The 27141-nt window shown below is 44.3% G+C and overlaps 2 protein-coding genes across 2 annotated transcripts; one reads left to right on the forward strand and one right to left on the reverse strand.

Annotated features, from left to right (window-relative positions):
- Nucleotides 1–70: 70 nt before the first annotated feature.
- Nucleotides 71–4940, reverse strand: dctn6 (dynactin subunit 6). The gene is made up of 7 exons (XM_048186492.1): nt 4784–4940; nt 3632–3696; nt 1770–1875; nt 1437–1525; nt 1311–1358; nt 383–525; nt 71–310 (listed from the first exon to the last, which is right to left on the reverse strand). Exons 1-7 carry the CDS (start codon nt 4819–4821, stop codon nt 212–214), a joined length of 588 nt encoding a protein of 195 aa, XP_048042449.1. The 5' UTR covers nt 4822–4940; the 3' UTR covers nt 71–211.
- Nucleotides 4941–8188: 3248 nt separating this feature from the next.
- On the forward strand, nt 8189–27018 carry LOC125264089 (N-acyl-aromatic-L-amino acid amidohydrolase (carboxylate-forming) B-like). The gene is made up of 8 exons (XM_048183332.1): nt 8189–8221; nt 9007–9096; nt 9236–9456; nt 23309–23504; nt 23604–23697; nt 26427–26534; nt 26611–26723; nt 26818–27018. The coding sequence occupies exons 1-8, from the start codon at nt 8189–8191 to the stop codon at nt 27016–27018; spliced, it is 1056 nt and encodes a 351-aa protein (XP_048039289.1).
- Nucleotides 27019–27141: the final 123 nt, after the last annotated feature.

Raw genomic sequence — 27141 nt, forward strand, 5'->3', positions numbered from 1 at the left:
ACTCGCTTTCAGTTTGGCGACACCATGTGGAGCAGAGATGTAGTGCACAAGAAAGAAAAACACAGCGAGACACACGTGACAGAGTCTTTAATGCATCAATAACTTACAACCTCATACAGAAACATTATGTGCAGCACAACAGCAGGAAATAAACTGTAAGCAAAAGCAAATCTGCGTTCCTCTTCTATAGTTCAGATTCTCAGCTGTGATTTCAGCTCCTCGCCGGAGTCGAATTTCCTTTCACCGTTTTCTTAAGATGATGGTAATTCGGCAAAATCTTCATCAGGAAGTCCAGCTGCAGCGTTTGAGGCTTGAATGGAGAGACAGAGTTAGAATAAAGCGCTGATTTATCTTCATCATATCATACCTTGGTGTCCGTTACCTGCGGTCTCTCGGTCTGAACGCGCCTCAAACACTCGGAGCCGTAGATCACCGTGTTTTCCGGAATCACTTCACACGTGTTCACCTGACAACACGCGCCGACGATGCAGCCGCTGGTCAGAATCACGTTCCTCCCGACTTCAGCTGAACACAAACACAAACATCATCATCATCTTCATCATCATCACAAACATCATCATCATCATCTTCATCATCATCACAAACATCATCATCATCATCTTCATCACCACAAACATCATCATCATCAACATCATCATCATCTTCATCACCACAAACATCATCATCACAAACATCATCATCTTCATCACCACAAACATCATCATCACAAACATCATCATCATCATCTTCATCATCAACATCATCTTCATCTTCATCAGCTACTCTTTGACAGTGTGTTCCAAACAGGATATGTCGCCCTCCAAAGGGCACTTCGGAGTGAAAACAATCATGGCCGCCATACTGAAGGGTCGTTCCTAACCAAAGTGCTCTAAACTGGCCACTTCAAAGGGCACTTCTGAATGAACGAGTTAGATTTGGCACATTATTATGGTCAAAACGACATTGTACTTCAGCAAAAGTACTTTACAGCTCCCTTCATCAGTCCATTCAAATGTTTCAAATACAAAGACACAATATACAAAATGGTGCGATAAACCAAAAATGAATAAATAAAGTAACGTTAAACAAAGGGCGCAGCTTACACAATCTACTCTTCCTCGATTGTCTCGTTAAGATGACGCAGAAGTGCGTTCAAAAAGAGAGTTTTTTGACCCCTACACCCTTCATCCCTTCGACGCTCTCACTCCGGAGGATGAACCCTCTGAAGGGATTAGGGCGTAGGGATGAGCTCTTCCGAATGGAACGCAGGGTCAGTGTTTCTGCTCGACTCCCACACACGCTTTTCTCACCTTTGGATTCGATGACGTTGTTGTCCCCGATTTTCAAGGCCTGAGACACTGAAACACAAACTCAAGTTAGGTTTAGTTGACAGAAGCGTGAAGCTGAAGCGACGGCCTGATGAAATGAAGACGTACCGCATCCGACCTCAAAGACGTTATTGATCCCGATGCTCATGGTTTTGGGCTCCACATCCTCGGCGTCGGGCAGGATGTTTTCGGGAAAACTGATTTCACACGCATGAACACAGAAGAAACAGACTTTAAGGGTTTGTTCACTCAAAATTAAACATCCAAACCTATAATTTATGTGTGAATAAAAGCCTAAATTAAATCTGTTGATGGTATAAAGTGTCCGTGTCTCCTGAGAAGATTAAACCGCTCCGTTCAGATGTTTTATCAGAGGTGAGGGACACAAACCCTCAGATTTCATTAAAACATCTTCATGAACGAGGTCTTGATAATGCTGACCTGTTGATGATCAAGGCTTGCTCCTCGATCAGGTTTCCCTCTCCGATCACGATGGGTCCGGCCTCCGCGATGATCCGAGCCTTCGGGTGAACGACGGTCCGAGCTCCTGAAATCCGCACACACGTTCATCCTTCAGTGTTAGTTCACCCTGACATGAAAATGACCTCTTCCTTTTCTCACCCTGCTGTTGCTCTGGTGCCGCTTTCTTTTCCAGACCTCAGAAGGAGAGTTTCTAAACCGCTCCGCTCGCACTCGTCTGTGTAACGGGTTAAAGGTGGACGCAAACACTGTTTGGGAGTTAGTCGGCCGACACCAACAACAAACGTCTAACCAATCAGCATTAGGGGCGTATGACGGTCGAGGAGAGAGAACGAGAGACGGGACACGATACAAAACAGCTCAAAGAATATCACTGGAATGAAGGTGTATGACTGGGCAAGCGCTTTACGACCCGCGCTTATATTAGGAAAGATTTCCAGCGCTGGAGAGAGAGAGAGAGAGAGAGAGACTGCTTTATTCCTGCTCGTGTGATAACACTGGGTTTGAGTGTCTGGAGCTGCTGTGATGTTTCGACTAACAATGAACTCTCTGTATTCACTCTTGTGTTCATTTTTTGTGCTTCTTTGTCGTTTGTTCATAAACTGCGCTTTATTTTTGGTGAAGCATTCCTATAGTGAGAGTTTAGAGAGTTTAGAGTCACTCGCCTCTCAGGCCAGCAGCGATCGGCCGGGGTTCGAGACTCAGAGCAGGGTTTGGATTGGAGGGTGAGTTTTGGAGGCGGAGCAATGAAGAGAGGGTGTGTTTGTTTGGGCTGATTTCAGATATCAATAACGTTCAACAGAGTTGCTGAAGATCTACTCACCGCACCTTTAACAGGGACCAGCATCAAGCTTTTAAAAACAGACGCACGAGTGTCACAGAGCGAGCCCATGTTCGGCGGTTTAGGACAGGGTTCGGTGAAAATCAAGCTGAAATTCAATGTATTAACAGAATCTGTGTACTGAGTTAAATATCTCTGTTAAGACGTGAACACAGCGGATATATTCAGACGGTACGCTGCAAAAAATGCTGTTCTTACTTAGAGTTTTTGTCTTGTTTCCAGTCCAAATATCTAAAACTTCTTAGATCAAGAAGCATTTTCTTGAGAAGTAAAAATTATTTTTTTGTTTTTAAGAAAAATAAGTCAAAATTAAGTGAGTTAGCAAAATAATCTTAATCCAAACTGAAAACAAGATTATATATCTTATTTTGATTTGATATAAGATTATTTTGCTTACCCCATTGGCTTATTTTTCCTAAAAACAAGAAAATAATTTTTAAGTGTCAAGAAAATGCTTCTTGATTTAAGAATTTTTAGATATTTTGACTAGAAACAAAACAAAAACTCTAAGTAAGAACAGCATTTTTTTGCAGTGTACGGTGTATTTCAGGTCGTGTTTTTCTTCATCTGGAGTCTAACAGAGTCTCATAAACGACAGAAGACCAACGACAGGATTCTCATTAAATTTAGGTTTGTTGTTATTTTTAGTTTTCAATCGTTCTGATACTTTTGGATCTTTTTTCAGAAGCTGGATTCACTGCCATGAAACGGGCATTTATTTAAAATTCTGAAAAAGAAAGAAGGGCATCAGAACAACAGCAGGGTGAGAAAATGAGGAGAATTAACCCTTTATTAGTCGCTCTCTATGAGTGCTGCGCAGCTGCTGTTACTATAGCAACACTGGATCGGCCAATCAGAGGCCTGTCTGTTTTATAATGGATAATAAATGATATCTGTCTCTGTATCATCACTGTATAAACTGTAAAAACGTTTTGCTGAAGTGTTTGGTTTACAGTGGGTTAAATGTGTTTATGTGTTTTACCGATGGTCACGTCTCCTCTGATGTCACTCTCCACACACACGACGGCTCCCGCCGCGATCTTCACGCTGAAATCACACACACACACACACACACACAGTGTTCATACATCAGACTGGTTTCAACACACTTCTGACATGTTTCTTAATGCAGAAGATTCTGCGTACGACTGAAATGTGTCTCTGAATCACAACATGAAATCTGTCATTGAGTTATTATAGTTACAACAGGAGAACTGCTGTGAACATGAGTTTCATGTGAAGAAACACAGTTTTCTTACACTTCTGCACTTATAATCGAGCGTTCGTGACCTGAAGACTCTCTGATCTCAGAATGATGGAGGTTTAATTCATACTGATGAACTCAGAGAGAGAAACGGGTCGATGAATCGGTCAGAATGACTGAATCTCCTGGAGAAGTTCATCTGATGTACTTTATATTACTGTGAGAGAGCAGGTAACGTCTTCATATCAAGGGTTTCCTCACTTACGCTAGTACTCGAGTTTGTGACTGAAATTATTCAATAAAGTTATTTACCTGCTGGAAGGGTTGAACCTCAGACAGAGACATGAGCGTGTCGCTTTAATTCACAAAACTCATATTCATTAAACTCACTGTCACACAATATTTGACACACATGTATATGTATATAAATATGATCACATCATTTACAGTGTGAATGAGAGCAGATCACGTGACCATCTGAAATTAAACTTAATCAAGAGACAAACAACAGACAAACTCACAAAAACCTGCTAATTGTGGATCCCTTTTCCCACTTCACACTTGACAGTATCGCGCTGATCTTTTACTCTAAATCATGAACAAACAGTGATGATAATCTGACATGATTTTGAGCTTTTTGGCACCAAATAATAAAACAATAAATGCAAATTAAATCGCTGCTGGTCTTTTCCTCTAGATTAATCATAATACATGCTAATACAGATGCAGTTATCATCATTAATATCAGGATCAATATGACGTTGGGTGTGTCTGTTTTAATCGGGATTATTTAGTTTATTTATTTTTTAATCTGGAGCAATAAAATGACTCACAGAAGTCTGTATCACATTATGGACACAGTTGCAGCTGTATTTGTGAGATTTAATCCCTAAAACACGACAAACTGCTGTAAATATATACATTTTTTACCTTTTCTGCCCAGTTTGTTTTGCACTCGGATCCGCCATCTTCACTCGCTCGATGACGTCACCGCTCGACTGCGCCGCCTGTCAGCGATGACGCGCGTGATCGATCAGTGATGTCTGATCAGCGCCGCCTGCTGGACGCGTCAGTGTTTCACAGGCGCCCTAAGCAGTGTTCACTGAGCAGGGGACTTCATCTTCCAGTCGCGATTCGCCTACATATACTTCGACCTAAAAGTACAGCCTGCTCTTCTTGAGAATGATGCAAATTCTTGGGAAAATGAGATCCAGGCAGTAGATAAAGCTGATGAAAATTATGTATTCATTACAATTAAATTTAGCCTCACACGCAAACTTTAATCAATAATGAAAATACTTAATAAAACCAAAAGGTAAAATAACCATCATAAAGGAGTAGTCAATAGTTAATAATAAATTTAGAGTATTGTATCTAATAGATGAAGATCAAAAAGAATTAAAACATTAAGACATTTGCAGATAAGAGAGAAGAAGCAGAAGCCCAGGAGAGCAAAGGAGAGAAAAAGCTGAATTATCAACAACTCAGTCCATATTATACCATAAGCATACAGGGAGATTCCCAACCCACTCAAACTGATGTTTCTGTTAAAATGAAAAAGGTTAATTTCACCCGTTATATCGTCCACTGGTCCAGTGTCAAAAATAGGTGTTTTAACCCTTAGGGAATTTTGCAAATCTTATTGTTAAATGTCAGCAGACATATTTTGATCAGATTCAAATGAGCAATAATTCTGAAAAACATCACTTCCAATGTCCAATGTCTAACCACAATCGTGTCAGCGTGACCTGTCACACCGGAACACTTGAAGAACGATTGAACATAACAATCATATTCTGAAATATAAAATAAGAATAATCATAAGGGTACAATAACAAGTAAATACTTGAAAATATGATAAGAATTAATATATAAAGTAGGAGTACATGAATATATGAAAGCAAAAGTAAAACTGATAAATCATAAGCCATAAATGATTAAAAATAAATATTAATAAAAAGGCATGAATAATAATATTGACCATTTCATATGCATCAAGAAGAAGAAGAATTTTGTGCAGCAGAAGAGTAGCCTAACTTACCTCGTCAAAACATTAATCATCTTCATACACACCCCACATTTTATTTAATTAAACTGAAGATACTCAAACAATTCTGATGATCAGTGTCTTTCATGATGTGAACTCTGCTTTTTATTTTGTTTTTATTTATTTTTGCATAATGATACATTTTATAGTTAATGGCCAAACATAACTATTGATATTGTGCTGTTCATATTTTTATAATGGTCACAATGTTTTTGAAGATTAAATATAACAGAAAACATTAAATACATATTTTTTAGGGTGTCTCTACTTAACCATCAGTCTCAGTCATGATTGTAGTTCTGTTTATTTGTGTTTGTAGTTCTGCACAAACTCTGTGGCCAGATTTAACTCCTCCCACCACATGCCAGGGTGATTTATCCCAATAATCAAGCAGAAGGAACTGGATGAAACATATAAATGACACCAATCTACAGTCTGACGTGACACAGCCTGAATCAATCACACTGTGTTCGTTGGATGTCCAGAGGAGAACTGAGCCTGATGGTTTCTCCCATTTCTGTCTCCTGATGGAGTTTGTTGCTCTGATCTATATAAATGACTGGATCGCTCATTGCGGTCTAAAGTGCCACCGGAAGTGTTCGAGTGCCCATCTTCTTCCCTACGGACAGAGGGCATCATTGTCAATCATTTGACATCACAGCCAAAACCTAAAATCACCTGATTCGCAGCGTATCAGTGGCACACAAATAGTTTTTAAGATGTTTGTAATACTTCAAACGTTATCTGTAATGTTTATGGTCTTTTCAAGCAGGATAACGATATATAGAAATCGTTAAGATGGGTTTCTCTACGGCACACTGGCGACACCAGGAACTGAACTAACGCAAAATAGATTTCTGCATGTACACAACTGGAAATATTAAACATGAACATATATCTGGGTTTATTAGCAGAAACTGATTTGAATATACATTAAATTTTACAATACATATTACTAAATTCCACTAAATTAGATGTAAAATAAAAATAAAAGATGTAAAATAAGTCTCTGGTGTCTCCAGAATGAATGTGTCTGTGAAGTTTCAGCTCAAATTACCCCACAGATCATTTATTATAGCTCGTCAAAAACACGCCGTTTTTGTGTGTGTCCCTTTAAATGCAAATGAGCTGCTGCTCCAGAAGAGGGCGGAGCTTTAACAGCTCAACAACAACAAAGCTGGAGAATCTCACGGAGCCAAAATGAGGATTGTCAGTAACGGTGTTCAGCCTTACATTGTTCAAACCGGAGTCGACACTGATGGAGAGACTCAGGAAGAAGTTACAACTTTTAGACGTTTCTGAATGGTTAGTGGATAAATTGATGTAGTTGCTGTGGAGTTGATTCAACTCATCCACTAGCATGTGCCGTCATGTTCATCTTTTGTGCTAAACCCGTATTGACGCCCACTGTATATAGTGTACCTGTTTGCCAATCAGAGTCATAAACACTTTATGATTGCTATCAAATGCTGTGAATGGTCTAATATATTTTCCAAAACAGAAACGCTTCTTTTTTAGCGATCGATCTTGTCAGGGTCAACTTCAGTCTGTCCAAGCTAGCGAGACTCTAATAGCGTTCAGCGCTCGTCTGTGCAGCAACGACAGGACAGTTAGCATGAACTTTTGTCATGGGTTAGAACTGGTACACCGCTGGCGCTCATGAAAACAAAATGACGTGCCGTGAGTGGAAACGTGCAGATTAATATTATAATAAGATCCCCTTCCTTCGTCACAAGGGGAGCGAAATCTGAGCGGCTCGTTTTTTCATGCTTACAGAGAAAGGCTTGCCAAGAAAAGCTTACTGGATTGTCATTTCTCATGTTTTCTGCATTGGTAGATGCACCGGGGACCCGATTCTAGCACTTTTCAGATTTATGATATGTCCCCTTTAAAAAGGTTTATCATCCATGCATCGTCTTGCTCGGAGTGACATATTGGAAATAAAACTTCATATTCATATTCAGTCAGCGTCGTTTCTCTGAATAAGTTGTGAAGCATGTATATTATTTCCAGATGTCCGCTCAAATGCTTTGGCTTTTTACTAGCGCGACAGTTTTCATATGAATTAAGTGTTACTTGAAGATATTGTTGAGCAGAATTAAACTCTGTTTGCACCATTGATCGTTACTTTCCTGATTATCGTTGTGAAGCTCCTTTGAATCTGTATTGTGTGAAGCACTATATAAATGAAGGTGACTCGACTAGTTCTGAATCCTCCAGAGCGCAGTGGATTGTGGGTAATGTGCACAGTGTTACAGAATATCAGACTCGGACTGTTAGTGGAAATAATGATAGACTTTACTGCAGCAGACGAGAGGAAGGTAAGAACAGGTGAGCAGTTCAGACGATGATGAAGTTTACGGTTTTGCAGGTGATGGTGGAGATCATGGAAAAGGAAGTAGACCAATGACACACACCTCGTCTAGATGACGGTAATCACACACACACAAACACACACACACACACACACAGGACTCTAAACTCCTGAGGTGTGTGTGTGTGTGTGTGTGTGCATGTGTGTGTTAATGAGGTGATGATTAGTGTTGGGGAAAGTTACTTTTAAAAGTAATCCATTTCAAAATTGCATTACTCCCTGAAAAAATAACTAATTGTGTTACTTAGTTACTTTTTATGAAAAGTACTGGCTGCAGAAACACACTGTTTCAAGAGGGTTGTATTGTGAGTATTTGCAGCAAGCGAGCCACAAAGACAAACTCTCAAATATTTTGGGAGAGAAAGAAAAGTGTAATCACATGACAGCGCAGTGTGTGTCCTTTATATGAGGGAAAAACCCTCTTTTCCCTTTATCACTGCTCTCTCTATTCTTGTACTCTTTTCTTGTTCATTGTGATAACATACAGTAAATATGTCATGTGTATGTTTTTTCCCCTTTTATTTATCTATATATTTGTATGTTTATTGCTGCTTTGGCAACAGTGTGCTACTTCACAGTCATGCCAGTGAGGCTCATCTGATCTGAACAGAGAGAGAGAGAGAGAGAGAGACAGAGAGAGTTGCTGAGTCAGATGAACTCGGTGAAGCAGCGGCGCGACCGACAGAGGCTCTGAGACCATGAGTGTGTTTCATTGTGTTTCTCTCGGAGCAGCTGCACTGCAGGTCACAGTTCAAAGGTCAAACGTCAGTCAGAAGAGCCGCTCTGATGCAGATGGACAGACACAATCATCTCTGGAGTAACGTAAGTAAAGTCCTTCATGAAGTCACACAGGAGCCTAACATCAGTACATTAGTGCAGCTTTATATGATGCTCATTACAGGAAGATTTGGGTTGTAAGTGAATAGAGCATTTATAAGTTGATAACTGGTTGAATTATCAGGTGGTCTCTCTGCCGGCGATGTCACGTGTGGCGGTGTGTGGCGGTACCCATGGCAACGAGCTCTCAGGTATCTACCTGGTGAGGGAGAGGCTGAAGAGGAGGGAGGATGGGATAGAGCCGGTTTCCGTGGTAACGCTCATGTCGAACCCACGCGCCGTGCAGCTGTGCGTCCGTTACGTGGAGACGGACCTGAACCGCTGCTTCACGCGAGCTGCGCTCAGGTGAGACGCAAGACAGAGACGGGGAAATAACGACACAGAAACAGTGCAGGAGAACAGCTTCAGTAAACTCTGCATGCTAACATGGTGAAGTTAGTGCCATGAAAAAATAAAACCGGGATCTTCTCTGTGACAAAGAAGTGAAAGAAAGCAGCAACAGGGTATATGGGTCGAATGTCACATGACCAAACCGGAAAACTGGTCTCATTACATCCGCCTGTCAGAGAAAGTGTTAACAGCAGTATGAACTGACGCATATCTGTGGACCTTTAAGGTAATCAGCGAATCTACCTGTTCACATTGTTAGAGGTGTTTAATTCTATTAAATATCTAAACGTTAATGTGAAGAAGAAAAATTAAAAAAGCTTTTAAATATCGATCTGCATATGCGGAGGACATCCGTTATGCTCATCTTTGCTCGCTCCTTTTAGGTTATCTTGAATAAAACAGCTAATTTCCCATGAAGCACATACAAAAGACCTAAACCTGTAGAGATCTGATCTGTTTTACAGGAAACGGAAGTCAGATTGCGCATAACCCCTGTATAAAGGAAACGTACTCGGTTACTAACGTAACCTCGGTTCCCTGAGATACGGAACGAGTACTGCGTATGGGGAAAGGTCTCCTTTTTCCCCGTTACTGAAGCCTTTTTCAATAACGCAGTGTAACTGCATCGTCATTGGTTCACTCATAGACAAGTTGTTGAACCAATGACGGCGCGGCATAGCTGCGTGACCTATGGCGACAGAGCGCGCGAATATTCCCGCCGAAAGGGGCGGGGTTTAGGGCTATATAAGCGGGCGTTTCGCCATAGGATTTCAGGTCATTCGACTGAAGCGACGACACTGAAGCCGCAGCCTCGTGGCACGGCATGTAACGCAGTACTCGTTCCGATACTTTCGATACTTCGATACTTCACTCGTACTGCGTATGGGGAACGAATTCAACCGCGCCGTGCCACGGCAGGGAACGACTGGACTTGTCTTGGGCACCGTGAGGGAACCAGAGGACAAGTGAGAAGGCCGGAGCCGTCGAACCCTCGTTACACTACAAAAAGGGAGTTAACTCCCAGAGTGGCATGAAGCGGAGCTCGATAGAGGTCACTGGATCATACCGAGAGGACCCGAGCTTGTAAGGTCGGGACGTCCAAACGATAAAATCTGACAAAAGTGGACGGCGAGGACCAGCCGGCCTCCTCACAGATGTCTTTAATCAAACTCCACTAGACCAGGCCCAAGAGGAAGCCATTCCTCTAGTAGAGTGAGCTCTAACTCCTATGGGGCAGTTGAGGCCCATAGAGGAGTAACAAAGAGCAATAGCGTCGACTATCCAACGCGAAAGACGTTGCTTTGAGACCGAAGACCCCTTGGTGCGGCCACCAAAGCAGATAAAGAGCTGATCAGATTGCCGAAAAGGCTGTGATCGATCAACGTAGGTCCTTAATGCCCTGACAGGGCAGAGTAGTTCCAACTCTCGCTCGTCCGACGAGGGAGGAAGCGCTGAGAGGGAAATAACCTGTGCTCTGAATGGAGTCGAGAGCACCTTAGGGACGTAGCCATGCCTAGGTTTCAAAACGACTTTGGAGTCGTTGGGCCCAAACTCAAGGCATGCAGGGCTCACGGAGAGGGCCTGCAAGTCACCAACTCGCTTAACCGATGCTAGTGCAAGTAGCAGAGCGGTTTTGAGTGTCAGGGGCCTGAGGTCAGCTGAACGCAGTGGCTCAAAGGGAGGCCCTTTAAGAGCTCTGAGGACCAAAGAGAGGTCCCAGGTGGGAACAGTGAGAGGACGAGGAGGATTTAATCGCCTAGAACCTCTCAAGAAACGCACCATGAGGTTGTTTCGTCCCACTGACTGGCCAGCGATAGGAGCGTGAAACGCTGCAATGGCTGCTACGTAAACTTTGAGCGTTGAAGGGGTGCGACCCAGATTCAAACGCTCCTGGAGAAAAGACAGTATCGGAGATACGTCACACTCCACTGGGTCTATGTTGCGTGTAGAACACCAGTCAACAAAGACCGACCATTTCTGGGCGTAGAGGCGTCTCGTGGACGGAGCTCTCGCCTGAGAAATGGTATTCAGCACGTCCCCGGGGAGGTTAGCAGGCTCCCTCCAAGGGACCAGAGGTGCAGAGCCCAGAGTTCTGGCTGGGGATGCCAAATCGTCCTGTTCGCCTGAGAGAGGAGGTCCCGTCTCAGGGGGATTGGCCACGGAGCTTTTGTGGAAAGCCTGAACAGCTCTGAGGACCAAACTTGGCTCCTCCAGAGCGGGGCCACCAGGAGGACTCTGTGCTTGTCTTCCCTGATTCGTCTGATGACCTGTGGGATCAGAGCGATCGGGGGAAAAGCGTAAAGGAGGGTGCTGGGCCAGACATGGGCCAGCGCATCTTCCTCCTTTGAAAAATAAATTGGGCAGTGAGAGTTGCCTTCTGAAGCGAAGAGGTCTACCTCTGCCTTTCCGAAGAACTCCCAGATCATGAGAACCGTCTGGGGGTGGAGCATCCACTCGTCTGAGGGGACATTGCTCCGAGATAGCATGTCTGCTCCCAAGTTTGTTCTCCCGGGTATGTGAGTCGCCCTGAGCGACTGAAACCTCGGTGATGCCCATTCCAGAAGACGCTTCGCCAGAGCGCATAAGCGGCTGGACGAAAGACCGCCCTGGTGATTTATGTATGACACCACTGTCATGCTGTCCGACTGGACTAAGACGTGGCGCCCTGTCAGGTGTGCCTGGAACGCATGAAGGGCTCGAATCACTGCCAACATCTCGAGGCAGTTGATGTGCAGATGGCATTCCTCGTGAGACCACGAGCCGAAGGCCGGTCTGCCCTCGCAAAGAGCGCCCCAACCTGTGTTGGACACATCCGTTGAGAGCACCATCCTTCTGGACACCGCCTGTAGGGGTACCCCTTGGCTGAACCATACAGGGTTCATCCAGGGTTTCAGAGCTGCCAAACAGGCCTGATTGACCCTGAGACGCAGGCGGCCGTGCCGCCAGGCGTGAGGAGGGACCCGGAACTTCAACCAGTACTGCAGAGGCCGCATCCGAAGAAGGCCGAGCTGCAGAACCGGGGAGGCGGAAGCCATCAGCCCTAGCATCCTCTGGAAAAACTTCAGAGGGAAATAGGCTCTATTCCTGACCGATGCCGCGAGCTGCTGAATGGCCAGAGCGCGCTCTGGAGATACTACAGCCGTCATACGGACTGAGTCGAAAACTGCACCCAGGAACGTTATACGCTGGCTGGGGAGCAGTGAGCTCTTGGCAAAGTTGACCCTGAGACCCAGGCACTCCAAGTGGCTGAGTAACATGGATCTGTGATGCTCCAGCTCAGCTCGTGACTGGGCTAGGATGAGCCAGTCGTCGAGGTAATTGAGAACCCGGATTCCCATCTGTCTCAGTGGGGAAAGCGCCGCGTTCATGCACTTGGTAAAAGTGCGAGGAGCTAGGGACAGTCCGAATGGAAGGACCGTATATTGGTAAGCCACACCCTCGAACGCGAATCTCAAGAATCGCCTGTGATGGGGGCTATCTGGATGTGAAAATATGCATCTTTCAGGTCCAGCGAGCAGAACCAGTCCCCGGGGCAAACCTGCGCGAGGATCTGCTTCAGCGTTAGCATCTTGAACTTCCGTCTCATGAGGGAGAGGTTCAAGAGCCTGAGATCTAAGATGGGTCTGAGACCGCCATCTTTTTTGGGAACTAGAAAATAACGGCTGTAGAACCCCGAATTGCTCTCTGAGGGGGAGACTATTTCTATAGCTCCTTTCCTCAGAAGAGACGTGACTTCGGCTCGGAGGACATGAGCGTCGTTCGTGTTGACTGAAGTCTGAAGCACCCCGCTGAAGCGCGGGGGCCTTCGGGCGAACTGAAGCGAGTAGCCTGGACTTATGGTTCCCAGAACCCAGCTTGACACTCCGGGGATGGCCCGCCAGGCCTCAGCCCGCGTGACAAGGGGCTGAATGGTATCGGGTGACGGGCCGCCAATCGGGGGCCCGTGCACCGGAGAGAGTGGAAGAGGAACTTCGCTCTTTCTTAGAGAAGGTAGAATATTCATAGTGTTCACCATAAGAATAGCGTTTTGCATGGACGCAGCACTGGGCCCAGTTAGTACAACACTGAACATATCTCCCATGCCCGGAGCTGAACGAGGCGGAGGGGGGGTGGAACGAAAGAGCTTTTGGGGTGGTCCGGCCGTGGCGAGACTTTGCCCCATCCTCTTCCTTCCTGAAATATCAGGAGGGCTTAGGAGGCGTGGGGTCCAGCGTAATCTTAGGCCGGGGTCCCTGACGTTGCCTCGGGAAGGAGGAGCGCTTACGATGGCGCTGTTCCTTGTGTGGTGCTGCCTGAGAGGTAGAGGGGGCAGTTTTGTTCTGCTGAGCCGGCGCAGACTTGGGGCGGCTGGAAGCAGACGTGGAGCTAGGGAGTTTAGGCAGGAAGTGTCGCATAGCCTGAGACGACTTTTGTGCTGCAGTAAAACGCTCCGTAAAGCCCTCTACTACTGGCCCGAAGAGACCAGAAGGAGAGACCGGGGCATCCAAAAAGGCCGTCTTGTCCATCTCCTTAATCTCGGTCAGGTTGAGCCACAAATGGCGCTCAAGCACGACCAGGCTGGCCATGGATCGTCCAATGGCCTGAGCTGTGGCCTTTGTGGCACGCAGGGCTAAGTCAGTGGCGCTGCGGAGGTCACGGAAGGCAGGTGCATCGACGCCGGACTCATCCAGAGAACGGAGGAGCTTCGCTTGAAACACCTGGAGAATAGCCATGGCGTGCAGCGCTGAGGCAGCCTGGCCCGCGGACGTATATGCTCTGCCAGCCAGGGCAGAAGTGGTCCTGCAGGGCTTGGATGGAAGGGCCCTCTTAGTTTTCCAACCCACAGCCGTGTGGGGACAGAGGTGAGCCGCCACTGCTTCGTCCAGGGACGGTAGATGCTCGTAACCCTTCTCTTCAGAGCCATCCACAGAGGTGAGAGCTGAATAATGCGTAGTACATAGGCGGGCAGAATACGGGGCGCGCCATGACTTCGTCAGCTCGTTGTGAACCTCTGGGAAAAACGGTGCGGCGCGTTGACAAGGGGCCTGGCGGGAACCCGGCAGGAACCACTCATCGAGCCTGCTCCATGATGGCTCCTCTGGCGGAGCCCATTCGAGGTCCAAAACCTCTACTGCTTTCGAAAGGATGCGGAAGAGCTCGGCATCCATACCCGGCTTGCAGTCAATGGGCTCCAGCGAGGGAAGGCGGGCGGGGTCAGAATCACCGGCCCAACCTTCGGATTCAGAGGCCGCGAGAGACATGACGCCAAAAGAGAGGAGGTCGCTCGCATCTGCCGAGGGACGCAGCTCAGGGCGGGACAACAGGACGGGGGACTGCTCTCTCGGGGGAGAGGGTGAAGCACGCGGGGAAGCCGGCGTGACGTCATCCAACTCCGTGCGCTGGGCCGCTCTACCCCGCCGTCTCTTCCTAGCCGGCTCGCGGGAGGAAGAAGGCGATCCGCGAGCGCAGAGAGGCGAGACTCATGTTCTCACAGTGAGAACACGAGGTCCCGGTGAGCGCGGCCTCTGCATGGGGTCTGCCCAGGCAGCCGACGCAATCACCGTGACCGTCGTCGTCATGCAGAGGGGCTCTGCATGTGCCACACGAGTGGCGCGGCATTTGTAACAACGCCGCCACCGTGAAAACGGCGTTTGAGGGGCTCTTTTAGAGCGGCGAGGGCCGCTAGAGCAGCCGGAGATCAGCGAGGAGCGATGTGAAGTCGTCGCTGAAGGAGAGAGAACTGAAATCCTATGGCGAAACGCCCGCTTATATAGCCCTAAACCCCGCCCATTTCGGCGGGAATATTCGCGCGCTCTGTCGCCATAGGTCACGCAGCTATGCCGCACCGTCATTGGTTCAACAACTTGTCTATGAGTGAACCAATGACGATGCAGTTACACTGCATTATTGAAAAAGGCTTCAGTAACGGGGAAAAAGGAGACCTTTCCCCATACGCAGTACGAGTGAAGTATCGAAAGGGAAGCAAAGTTATAAAATCTTATGTTTATTGCAAAAAAATGCACAGCACTAAATTTAAATATAAATAAAAAAATATTAGGGGTCGGTACAGCCTTGTTTGCATGTCGACAATGTATGCTAGATATATTATGGCTGGATGTTGTCAGCTATGATATAATATCACAATAAATCACAACGCATCACTCCAGGCCGCTTTTCAAGATTCTTTTAGAGAGTCAACAGGGTCAAATTAGTGTCTCAAAATTAGCAAAATATTGTACTATATCTGAATGCGTCACATTTTAACCATGATAGAATCTTATCAAATTAAGAAAGTTCATCAAAGCTTAAACAGAGAGAGACGTGTGAAACAGAGAATCAGTCAGGTGAACCGCAGAACACAGACGCACTGAAACCAGGCAGGTTAGAGGCACATTAGGCTACAGAATGAAAAGAAATCCTCGTGTGACGCCCCCTATCATTTCTATGTTGCTGGTGCCACGGGCCACCCTGGATCAGATGCCATTTCTCTTTCTTCATGAATTCATATCGGGTCACTGGCACACACTGTCCTGTTCTTCTGTCATCTGAGGTGTCCGTCTATCGATCTGAGACTCTCTTGAGCAGATCACAGCATCAGATCTCCTTTCACTGCCACTGCATATGCCAGATTCATTTATGTGTGTGTTTAAAGCTGCAGTCTGCAACTTTTTTTGTGTTAAAAATGTACAAAAATTATATAATGAGAATATACAACATGAATCCATTTTCCAAACCGTGTTTTTGTCTTATCCTGAATCATTATGGTACACTTATAATAAATGTTTATATTCGGACTATTTCAGACCGGACTGGTAGGACTCGCCGCAGAGTATCACAGTATCTGCGTGACTCGCCATAGACATACAGGAGAAAAGTAGCTCCGGCTAGAATGTTCCTCCGCAAGACACGTGCAGTTCTGTTTATTAACCGCTAGAGGACCAAAAATCGCAGACAGCAGCTTTAAATACTGTTAGATAAAATAATTTGGAGATCAAGTATTTTGAGAAAATCTTTTCAGGTTGAGCGATCTAGCACAGAAAAGCAGGTATACCTGGGTACCAATGACTAGACAGACACAAAGTGCAGTTCAATCATGGCACACAGTTTATTGTTCGGGGTACATTATATAATTACAAAATAAGAAGTGAAACTAAGAGTTCAGTAACTGAAGTACATAAAAGGACTATAAGTTCACTTATAACTATGACGTGAGGCCTGAATCCTTTTAGGGTGTACAGAGAAAGATCACATGATGAAAAGAGACAGAGCACAAGATGTTTCTAGAATCTCACAATGGCCACTTTAAGACAGAATGTCTTACCTATGGAACATCATTGTGCAAATAAGATCTGATTATTGTAGACATATACACACATATATCCTTTTTAAACACTTTGAAGGTTCCATACTTTGTTGTGAACAGGAAAAACACGATTCTGTTTGAATATGGTCTCTGAAGAATTATTTCTTCCAATCTTGGTTCTTCCTCTAGGACAGTGGTTCTCAAACCTGTCCTGGGGACCCCCCACCACTGCACATTTTGCATGTCTCCCTCATCTAACACACCCAATTCAACTCTTGCAGTCTCTACTAATTAGCTGATGACTTGAATCAGGTGTGTTAGATGAGGGTGACATGCAAAATGTGCAGTGGTGAGGGGTCCCCAGGACAGGTTTGAGAACCACTGCTCTAGGAAGCATTTAACTAAGTGAACAATATTTTCGATGAACGCTTCAACAGCTTCGGTGACCTGAACACTGTGTAAAACTCTAGAGGTGGTATATCCATTAATAAAATTTGGCCCTTAGTGCATACAGGGGTGTTTAAGGAGATAACACTGTTTGGCTCAATGGGCCATCTATCTTCTATAACCCCCACCTCACTATTAGAGGTAGTTCCTTCCTCAGCTTAATCAGTGTTTTGCTCCTCCCTGTTATGCAGTAAGGTGAATCCCCATTTGAGATTCTATTCTGAATTGGAGCTTGCCTGCTCTCCTAGGACAGTGCTTTATTCTCGAAGCGTGAATCCACTGTGGTTAGTAATCTGTCAGAACTCCTGTCCTCGTTTCGGCGATCACCGTAGCTGGTCCAAGATACTTCGGTTCTCCCACCTTTGTCAGTTTCAGGCTTTTGATCAGCATACTCTGTCCTGGAACAAAGGGGTAAGTAGGCTTTTCTAAGGGGAGAGGAAGACACAGAAAAGCATCAGCATATACAAAATTCAGTTTCTCGATGAGGGAAGTTACGTAGTCCTCCTGTATCAGCTCCAGATCACCTAGGGAAGTAATGCCTGTGCGGCCTTTGACCCATGGGGTCAGGAAAGGCCTACCCATTAGTATTTCAAACAGCGATAATTTAGTAGTGGAAGATGGAGTCATTCTTATTTCTGTCAACACCATGGGTAGCAAATCTAGCCATTTCTTTCTGGTATCTATGGAGGCTTTTGTGAGCCTTCTCTTGAGGGTTTTGGTTAAGTTGTTCCACATTACACAATGACTGACAATGTGGAAGGGTCTGTTGAAATGCCAATCAATCGACAATGCTTTGGCCAAGAGCTGCGTTACCCTAGACGCGAATGGCGTCCCATTATCACTTATGCCAAATCGAGGGATCATTTCTTTGGTTAGAATCTTTACCACAGACTTAGCATCTTCTTTCACACATAGGAATGCTTTTGGCCACTTTTAAAATGTATCCACAATTACCAAAAGGCATTTCGAATTACCTACTGGCAGCGTGAGGTCAATTTCCACATTATGAAACGGTGCTTGTGGATGCGGCAGTGCGTCATGTTTAACTGGTCTGTGCGGATTTACTTTTGCACATGTAAGACATGCATCTAAAACGAGCTTCGCCATTTTGTGTACATCTGCCATACAACATAATTGATTGATTACCTGTACTACTTTTGCACAGCTTGTGTGTGACAAGCCTTGGTAGTGCCTGATAAGGATTATTAATCCTAACTTCAGAAGCGCTATTCTTCCCTTTTCATCTCTCAAGATCCCATCTTTATCTGAGGCACATCCATGTTTTCCCCAATGCTCCAAGTCAGCCTATGTTGGTTGACTCTGCAGGATCTTAATGTCAATGTCAGGTATATTAGTTATATGCGTAGTCATAGTTACCTGACTGGTTACCCACAACAAATGTCGATTTGATTTGAGCCTTCGCTGCTTTTTTGGCAGCTTCATCTGCATTTCTGTTCCTACATCTTGTTCATTATCCCCTACTACGTGACCTTTTACCTTTACTATGGCCACTTCGGAGGGTAACTGTACTGCCTTAGTCAATTGTCCTATTAGGTTAGAGTGTGCTATGGGTTTGCCATCTGCTGTTTTAAAGTCTCTAGCTTCCCATGTTTTAGCAAAATGATGCACGACCCCCCCATGCATACTTTGAATCAGTGTAAATAGTTACACATTTTCCTGTCATCAGTTCAGATGCTCAAATTAATGCTACTAATTCAGCAGCTCGGGCCAAATTATAATCCAAGGCGAAAGCCTCTATTACCTCTCCAGTGTCTGACACCACAGCATAGGTAGACACCATCAGAAGGTTTTGAACAAGACCCATCTATATAAATATTCTCCCCCCATCCAGGGGCGTATCCAGAAGATCGGCCCTGGAGGAACATGAGGAAGTCAATTCAATTATACAGTCATGATCTGTTGCATTATCTACCATGTCAGCCATACCTAGAATGCCTAATAGCACAGGGTTGATGGATGCTGTTGGCTTAATAGTGAGGTTTTTGGTAGCCAGTAGGATTGCCTCATAGCCTGAGCGTCGTTGCATTGTCATATGCTGTGTTTGCATATTGTGTAGGATAGCTCCTACCTGATGAGAGGTATAAAGGATCAGTGGATGCGATAAAACCTTTCTTTCTGCCATCTGTACAACCAGAGCAGCCGCAGCTACAGCACGAAGACATGCTGGCATACCTGAAGCTATATTATCTAGTTTCTTAGATAGGTATGCTAATGGTCTATACGTGGAGCCATGCTGTTGCAACAGGACGCCAAGAGCCACCCCTTTCACCTCGCGGACATGCAAGTGGAAATCTCAAGAATAATCGGGAAGGCCCAACACGGGTGCCGTAGTGATGGCTTGTTTCAAGGCAGTGAAATGTAGCTCTGCCTCTTCTGTCCATTTTAAAATAATACTTGGGTGAGCTTTGTGGTCAATCAGGTTTTGTAGATGCCTATCATGTATGGCACAATCAGTTATCCAGGATCTACAGTAGTTCACTAACCCCAGAAAGCTTTGAAGCTGCTGTACAGTTCGAGGGGACTTCATTTTCCTGATCATCTGGAACCTATCATATGAGATCGCTCTCAAACCTGGCATTATGATGTGTCTCAAGTATGTCACTTTAGACTTGACCCACTGAAGCTTGTCTCTCGAGGCCTTCAATCCAGATGGGCGAGCACATTGCAGACGATGATGGAGGCCTTTTCACAGTCCTTTTTTGTCTCCCCGGAAACCAGGATGTCATCTGCGTATTGAAGCACACAAACTGTAGAAGGCAAATCAGTCATTTTAGCCAATGTTCTTTGCACTGCTGCCGAGAAAACGGTGGGCGAATCAATGAAGCCCTGAGCAAGGCGTGTCCACGTTAGCTGTTTTCCCTGAAACGTAAAAGCTAAAATGGGCTGAGTATCTGGGTGTACAGGTATGGAGAAGAATGCCGCGCAAAGATCAATAACCGTGAAATATTTGTGCGTACACGGAATAGAGTTAACAACAGTTGGAACGTCAGGGACGATCGGTGCCAACGGTGTTATCAACTGATTTATAGCCCTAAATCCTGGTTCAATTGCCATGTTTTTCCATCAGCCTTGACCACTGGGTTCACAGGCGTGTTGTACAGCGAATGTATTGGTACGAGGACACCCTGCTGGACAAAATTATCAATTAATGGTTTGATACCAAGTTCCTTATCTTTAGACAAAGGATATTGTTTAATATAGACTGTTTTGTTATTCTTCAATTTAGCTTTATAAGATTCCATGTCTATGAAACCTGTGTTGTCCTTGTATTGTGACCACAATGATGGGTTAATCATGTGATGTACCATCTGAGTTGTGTCAGGCTGTGGTGAGACAGGCTGTGGTTCACTGGGCTTCTCCCATGTAGGCAAAGGATTCACTGAGACCTGCAAAGTGGACTGGAAGGAAAACACAACTTGTTTATCAGTAAATTTAATATCCATGTTCAATTTATGCATATCATACCCCAATAAATTAATTAGAGTTCCTGTTATAATTGTAAATTTATGAAAAAATGGTTTAAATCCAGGAGCTCTTACTTCTACAAGAGGTGTTACGGGACATGCAATGTCAGTTCCTGATATACCCACAGAGTTAACTACTTGATTAGACATTGCACCATCATAATGTGCAGAGGTCACTGATGTCACATCTGCTCCAGAATCCAAAAGGAACGTTTGTGGCTGACCATGCCCCATCAATGTAACATAAGGTAAATCTTCACTGTGATTTGAAAAAGTTAGGGTCATCATTGATAAGTCGGAACTGACTCTGGCTGGGGAACTCTGGCTCCCCTATTGTTGGTTATTATGCTCTGTAGTGGGATACATGGCTACTGGTGGTTTATTTCTCTGTTGCTGTGGCTTCACCCATCGCTTCCTCCTTTGGTGACCTTTTAATTTCCTACAATCACGGCGTATATGACCTTCTCGCCTACAGCAATAGCAGACTACTGCTGAGTTTCTTTGCTGGGTCAAGGGTGGTTTTACTTCTGCCTTTTGGTCATGCACTTTCCCTTGAGGTGTCTGTTTTGCACCGATGCGTTTGACTAAGAAAGCTCTCAGTTCCTTAAAAAAGGTATTACGGTTTTCAGGCTCTTCCCAGTAATAAACATGGGGCGAGGCAGCTGTGCCTGAGCCTGTTGGTTTATCATTTTCATGTTTCAACGTTGGACATTCATCGATTAACAATGTCTCAGTGACATCTCCTTCCAACGTTCTTAACAGAACTGCTCTGTAATTTGCCCCTGTAAGGTGAGCATATTTTGTATGCATTTGCAGAACAGTCACAAATTTACCAGGGTTCTGAGGAGAAGGCAGGCTTTTACATATTGACTCCATGTCAGACATTTTTAGTGGTTTCACAGATATCGCATTTCCAGCTCTTAGCTACATCATTGCATTCAGGCTTGATGCCTCATTTTTTTCATTATTATTATTATTTTTATTTATTTTTTTTACAACTTTCGAAATATTTTGCAATATTTTAGATTTCGTCACAGACGGCGCAGAGGGTTTTATGATTATTTATAAACATGAATTCAACCGGGATTTCATTAGGTAGTGAACCCTCCAGCTTCCACTTCAGTGTGTTAGTAATTGATTTCAGTGTTAGTAAGCGTACGCAAATTTTTCTGTACTCAATTGCCCAACCTCAATTGCCATACATGTATCGTATTGTGACGTGGGTGATGGTCCTATGTTAGGCTCACACAAGACTTTTCATCCTGATCGCCTCTATGTCACCTTCTTTTTTGGGTGTTTTCAGCTAATTTTGGGCTCTCGCCAAACTGAATTCGGGTCGCCCCTAGAACACCTTCTTTTATGTCACAATATATCAACATGCAATAACAATTGAAATTATTTTCATCAGTATCAAATATTAAAAGTTTTTACGCAAATTAGCATACGCTGCCGTGATCCGAAGTACAGTGTGATCAGTACTGCACTTCCAACCACCCTATTTAATAGCTAATCAAAGCTACTGTTGCCAGCCGTAGTGTCACAACAATGGATATATTCCACTAGCTACTAGTGATTACAAAAAAACCTCTCGTATTTCCACGAGATGTTATAATAGGATCCTACAGGGGTAAGTGCATACTTCCTTCAAGAAATATCCAAAAACACTTACCCCCTTTTCCGTAGGTCCTCCGATCCCCGGCGCGCTTTTCTCTTTTCCCAGTTCTCAGGGAGAATCCCCCCCCGTTTCGCGGACGAGCCCTAGACTGTTAGATAAAATAATTTGGAGATCAAGTATTTTGATAAAATCTTTTCAGGTTGAGCGATCTAGCACAGAAAAGCAGGTATACCTGGGTACCAATGACTAGACAGACCCATAAAGTGCAGTTCAATCATGGCACACAGTTTATTGTTCGGGGTACATTATATAATTAGAAAATAAGAAGTGAAACTAACAGTTCAGTAACTGAAGTACATAAAAGGACTATAAGTTCACTTATAACTATGACATGAGGCCTGAATCCTTTTAGGGTGTACAGAGAAAGATCACATGATGAAAAGAGACAGAGCACAAGATGTTTCTAGAATCTCACAAATACTCGACAGCATTTGACAGTTTCTGCATCACTGCAGTTCTAACTTTACTCTAATTTAGAGTAGGAACACACCAAGCCGACGGTCGGCCGTCAGGCAGTTTTTCTTTGTCGACCGACTAAGTTTTCTCAGTGTGTTCCACACCGTCGGCTGAAGTTGGTCCTCGTCGGCTTTTTTCGGCCGAATCGGCGTCGGAGCTCGACAGTCCATCTGATCATTCTGATTGGCTGTTCAGCTACTGCCACCTGCTGGTACGGAAAGGCATTTCATCTTACGCAGGCGCTGAACGGATGTGCTGCTTGGCCGTCGGCTGTGTCGGTTTGGTGTGTCAGGGCAACTTTGGACCCAGACGCTGCCGACGTGAGCCAACCCCGCAGTCTGCTTTCATCGCCACTAGTTCGTCGGCGTCGGCTTGGTGTGTTCCTGCCTGAGGGCCAATGAGTCAAATGTTGATCTGTGAACATACACTGACTTGCCGTCTGTCTGTCTGTCTGTCTGTCAGCGCACCCGTCTCTGAGCACTCGCCGTATGAGATGATCCGCTCTCAGGAGCTCAACGCTCTTCTGGGCCCTAAAGGGAGCGCGCAGGCGGTTGACCTGCTGTGTGACCTGCACAACACCACAGCAAACACGGGGCTGTGCCTCATCACGCACTCCGACCGCGACTGGATCTGCCTGCACATCTGCAAACACCTGCAGGCATGAATGAAGACGTGTAGTTCCCATGCACTGCTGAAATATATTATGATGAAATGTTGTATTTATGTCCAACGTCTGTGAGTATTTGTGTGTTTTCAGAGAGAAATGGCCTCCACTCCTGTCAGATACGTTCACTTTGACATTCCTCTCGACGAGGCCTATTCTCTGGATTCAGTGGGGAAACACGGCTTTGGTGAGAAAGAGTTCATCATTCACTCACTCATTCTTTCTTTCTCTAAACTACAGATCTGTCTGGCTTCACATGCGGACCTGCAGATTATTCTGTTATTTTAAAGAACATGTTCAGCATTGTCGGCTGACGTCATTAAGACGAGCTGCTGAACGCTGATTCTGCGGTGAAATGCTGATTCAAACACTTCTCTTACGGTTATGCAGCTAATTTATGGATGGGCTGTAATGCTCGACTGCGCTGAGCTTCGCTGTTCATCAGATTCATTATAAAGACTCTAAACACACAGAAGGGTTTATTGGGAGAGTTAGATTGCTGAAATGTTGGAGATGAAAGCAGTGGCGGCTGTGGATTGTGTGTCGCTCTCCCTCATCGCCTCAAACACCCGAATGAGATGCACGAGTACAGTGTGTGTGTGTGCTATATATATATATATAGAGTACAGTCCAAAAGTTTGGAACCACTAAGATTTTTAATGTTTTTAAAAGAAGTTTCGTCTGCTCACCAAGGCTACATTTATTTAATTAAAAATACAGTAAAAAACAGTAATATTGTGAAATATTAATACAATTTAAAATAACTGTTTTCTATTTTAATATATTTGACAAAGTAATTTATTCCTGTGATCAAAGCTGAATTTTCAGCATCATTACTCCAGTCTTCAGTGTCACATGATCCTTCAGAAATCATTATAATATGATGATCTGCTGCTCAAGAAACATTTAATGTGTACAATTGTACAAAATATTTGTGTACAATATTTTTTTTTCAGGATTATTTGATGAATAGAAAGTTCAAAAGAACAGTGTTTATCTGAAATCTAATCTTTTGTAACATTATAAATGTCTTTACTGCCACTTTTGATTGATTTAATGCATCCTTGCTGAATAAAAGTATTCATTTCTTTAATTTCTTTTCAAAAAAATAAAAATTCTTACTGACCCCAAACTTTTGAACGGTAGTGTATAATGCTACAGAAGCTTTGTATTTCAGATAAATGCTGTTCTTTTGAACTTTCTATTCATCAAGGAATCCTGAAAAAAAAAGTACACAACTGTTTTCAACATTGATAATAATCATAAATGTTTATTGAGCAGCAGATCAGCATATTAGAATGATTTCTGAAGGATCATGTGACACTGAAGACTGGAGTAACGATGCTGAAAATTCAGCTTTGATCACAGGAATAAATTACTTTGTCAAATATATTTAAATAGTACACAGTTATTTTAAATTGTAATAATATTTCACAATATTACTGTTTTTTACTGTATTTTTAATTAAATAAACGTAGCCTTGGTGAGCAGACGAAACTTCTTTTAAAAACATTAAAATTCTTAGTGGTTCCAAACCTTTGGGCTGTACTGTATATACACACATTGTTCCCTATGGATATGGATAAATCCATCTGCTAAATGCAGGCATGAAAATGGGTCAGGGGTGAAAAAGGTAAGAAGGATATTACCCCTCTAGGGGGGTCCGGGGGCATGCTCCCCCGTAAGAAAAAATTAAAATATTCCATATTTTAAAGCAACAATCTGATGCATTTTGAGATGCTTTTTTTGCCAACCTGGGGAGAGCTGGAGAAACTTAACTTCAGCCATGAGTCAAAAATTATTATGGCCTCCTTACTAAGTATTATGAAGGGGGATCGAGGGAATCTTTATTGGTGTCGATTTTCAGTCTCTTTTTAATGATAGGCTTTACGCATCTGTCAATCATCCCCACTTGCTATTTGGGGGGAAAACCTAGGGCTATGATTGGTCTAACTCTTCTTCTTTTGCTGTTGCTTGATTTGAGGACTGCGCGTGCACAGAGGCGTCACCAGGTTTTTGCGTACTTTAGAGTGACAAATCGTACCAGCGTACTTTGAAGTCAAAATGCATATCCGCTACGCAAACAGGTTGGCATGTCTGCTTATTGATAGAACGGTGGACCACTTTACCTTCTGCCTTGTCAGTCCCCTCACCTCAAAATCTACCTCCTCAAAAACGGTAGCGTTAGCTAATAATTTTCCACCAGAGCTTTAGCTAGCTGGCTAACATTGCGTTCTCTCCTGCTGTGTTCAATGACTCCATTCATCAAGCTGTAGCTAACGTTAGCTAAGTCTATGTCAACAGAGCTCCTGGGTAACTTAACTTAAGCCGGGGACACACCTAACGATTAGCTGAAACATTCTAAGACTGAACTGAACACACATACCGATTGAAGCAGATTTAAATACTTACACATGGAATTTAAACACCGACTGTAATCGCAGACTGTGAACGCAACTGGCTATGACTGGACGCGTTTGAGCATGATCAGTCATAAGTATCAATTTACATTCATAATCGGCCTTACAATCGTTAAGCGGCTTAAGATATAACAGAAAATATTAAAATTATTGAAACCATCACTCACCAAATTCAGTCAGGTAAATCGCCGAGGCCAGGCGTGCTTTCAGCTTCTGATGGTGGTCTGCACTGGTGATGCAAGGCCCTCCGCGTTAATGTTTCCATGCACTCGCACGCCCTTCTGGCACGCGCACCTGTTCGCAGTTCACTGAATATGAATACCCCCCCTCCCCCCCAAAAAAATTTTCTCATCGAATCTACACGATTCACATAGGTCACCTATTTTGGTTTCAAAACGACGAATTTCGCCGAAAGGTGAGGGATTTTCTTGTATGTTAAATGACATGTAAATGTGGCATTATTCTTCAGTAATGTAGAAGTGTTTCATGTGTTCAGCGATGGAGGTCGGGCCGCAGCCTCACGGCGTCGTCAGGTCTGTGATCTTCAGCGCCATGCAGGAAGGAGTTCAGCTCATGCTCGACTGGATCCGTCAGTTCAACTCAGGTACATTTTTAACTACTAACCTCTGCAGAAATCTGATTTCTGTATTTTCATGGCTTGTCCGTGTCTCTCTGCTCAGGGACCCTGTTCGAAGGAGGATCTGTTGATGTGTTCACGATGGTGAAGAATATCGACTACCCACGAGACCCTCGAACACACATGATCACGGCCGCAGTCCATCCCGACCTGCAGGTAGAGAAAGATGAGACTCCGTCTTTGTGGAAAGGTTGCTGCTGATGTTGTCAGAAAGAGTAATGGCAGGTAAACATCCTCTCTCTTCCCTCAGGATAGGGATTTCTGTCTTCTCCACCCTGGAGACCCCATGTTCCTGTCTTTCTCAGGGGAAACTCTGCGCTACAAAGGGAAAGAAGCGCTCTATCCGTTCTTCATAAACGAGGCTGCGTACTATGAGAAGGGTGTCGCTCTTTCCCTCGCCAGGAAGAGAAGAGTGGAGATTCCTTCCGTCCGCTCGGACACACGGAGATGAAAAAAGACAAGCATGAACAAACATGAGCACATGACGGGTTTATTACTGCTGTCACGGGAACAATGCATGAGTGAAAAACAAAGTCATCGTTCAGATGTTCAGAAAAACATACATTTTCTACAC

Source organism: Megalobrama amblycephala, linkage group LG3, assembly GCF_018812025.1.
Source record: "Megalobrama amblycephala isolate DHTTF-2021 linkage group LG3, ASM1881202v1, whole genome shotgun sequence".
NCBI classification, from domain to species: Eukaryota; Metazoa; Chordata; class Actinopteri; order Cypriniformes; family Xenocyprididae; genus Megalobrama; species Megalobrama amblycephala.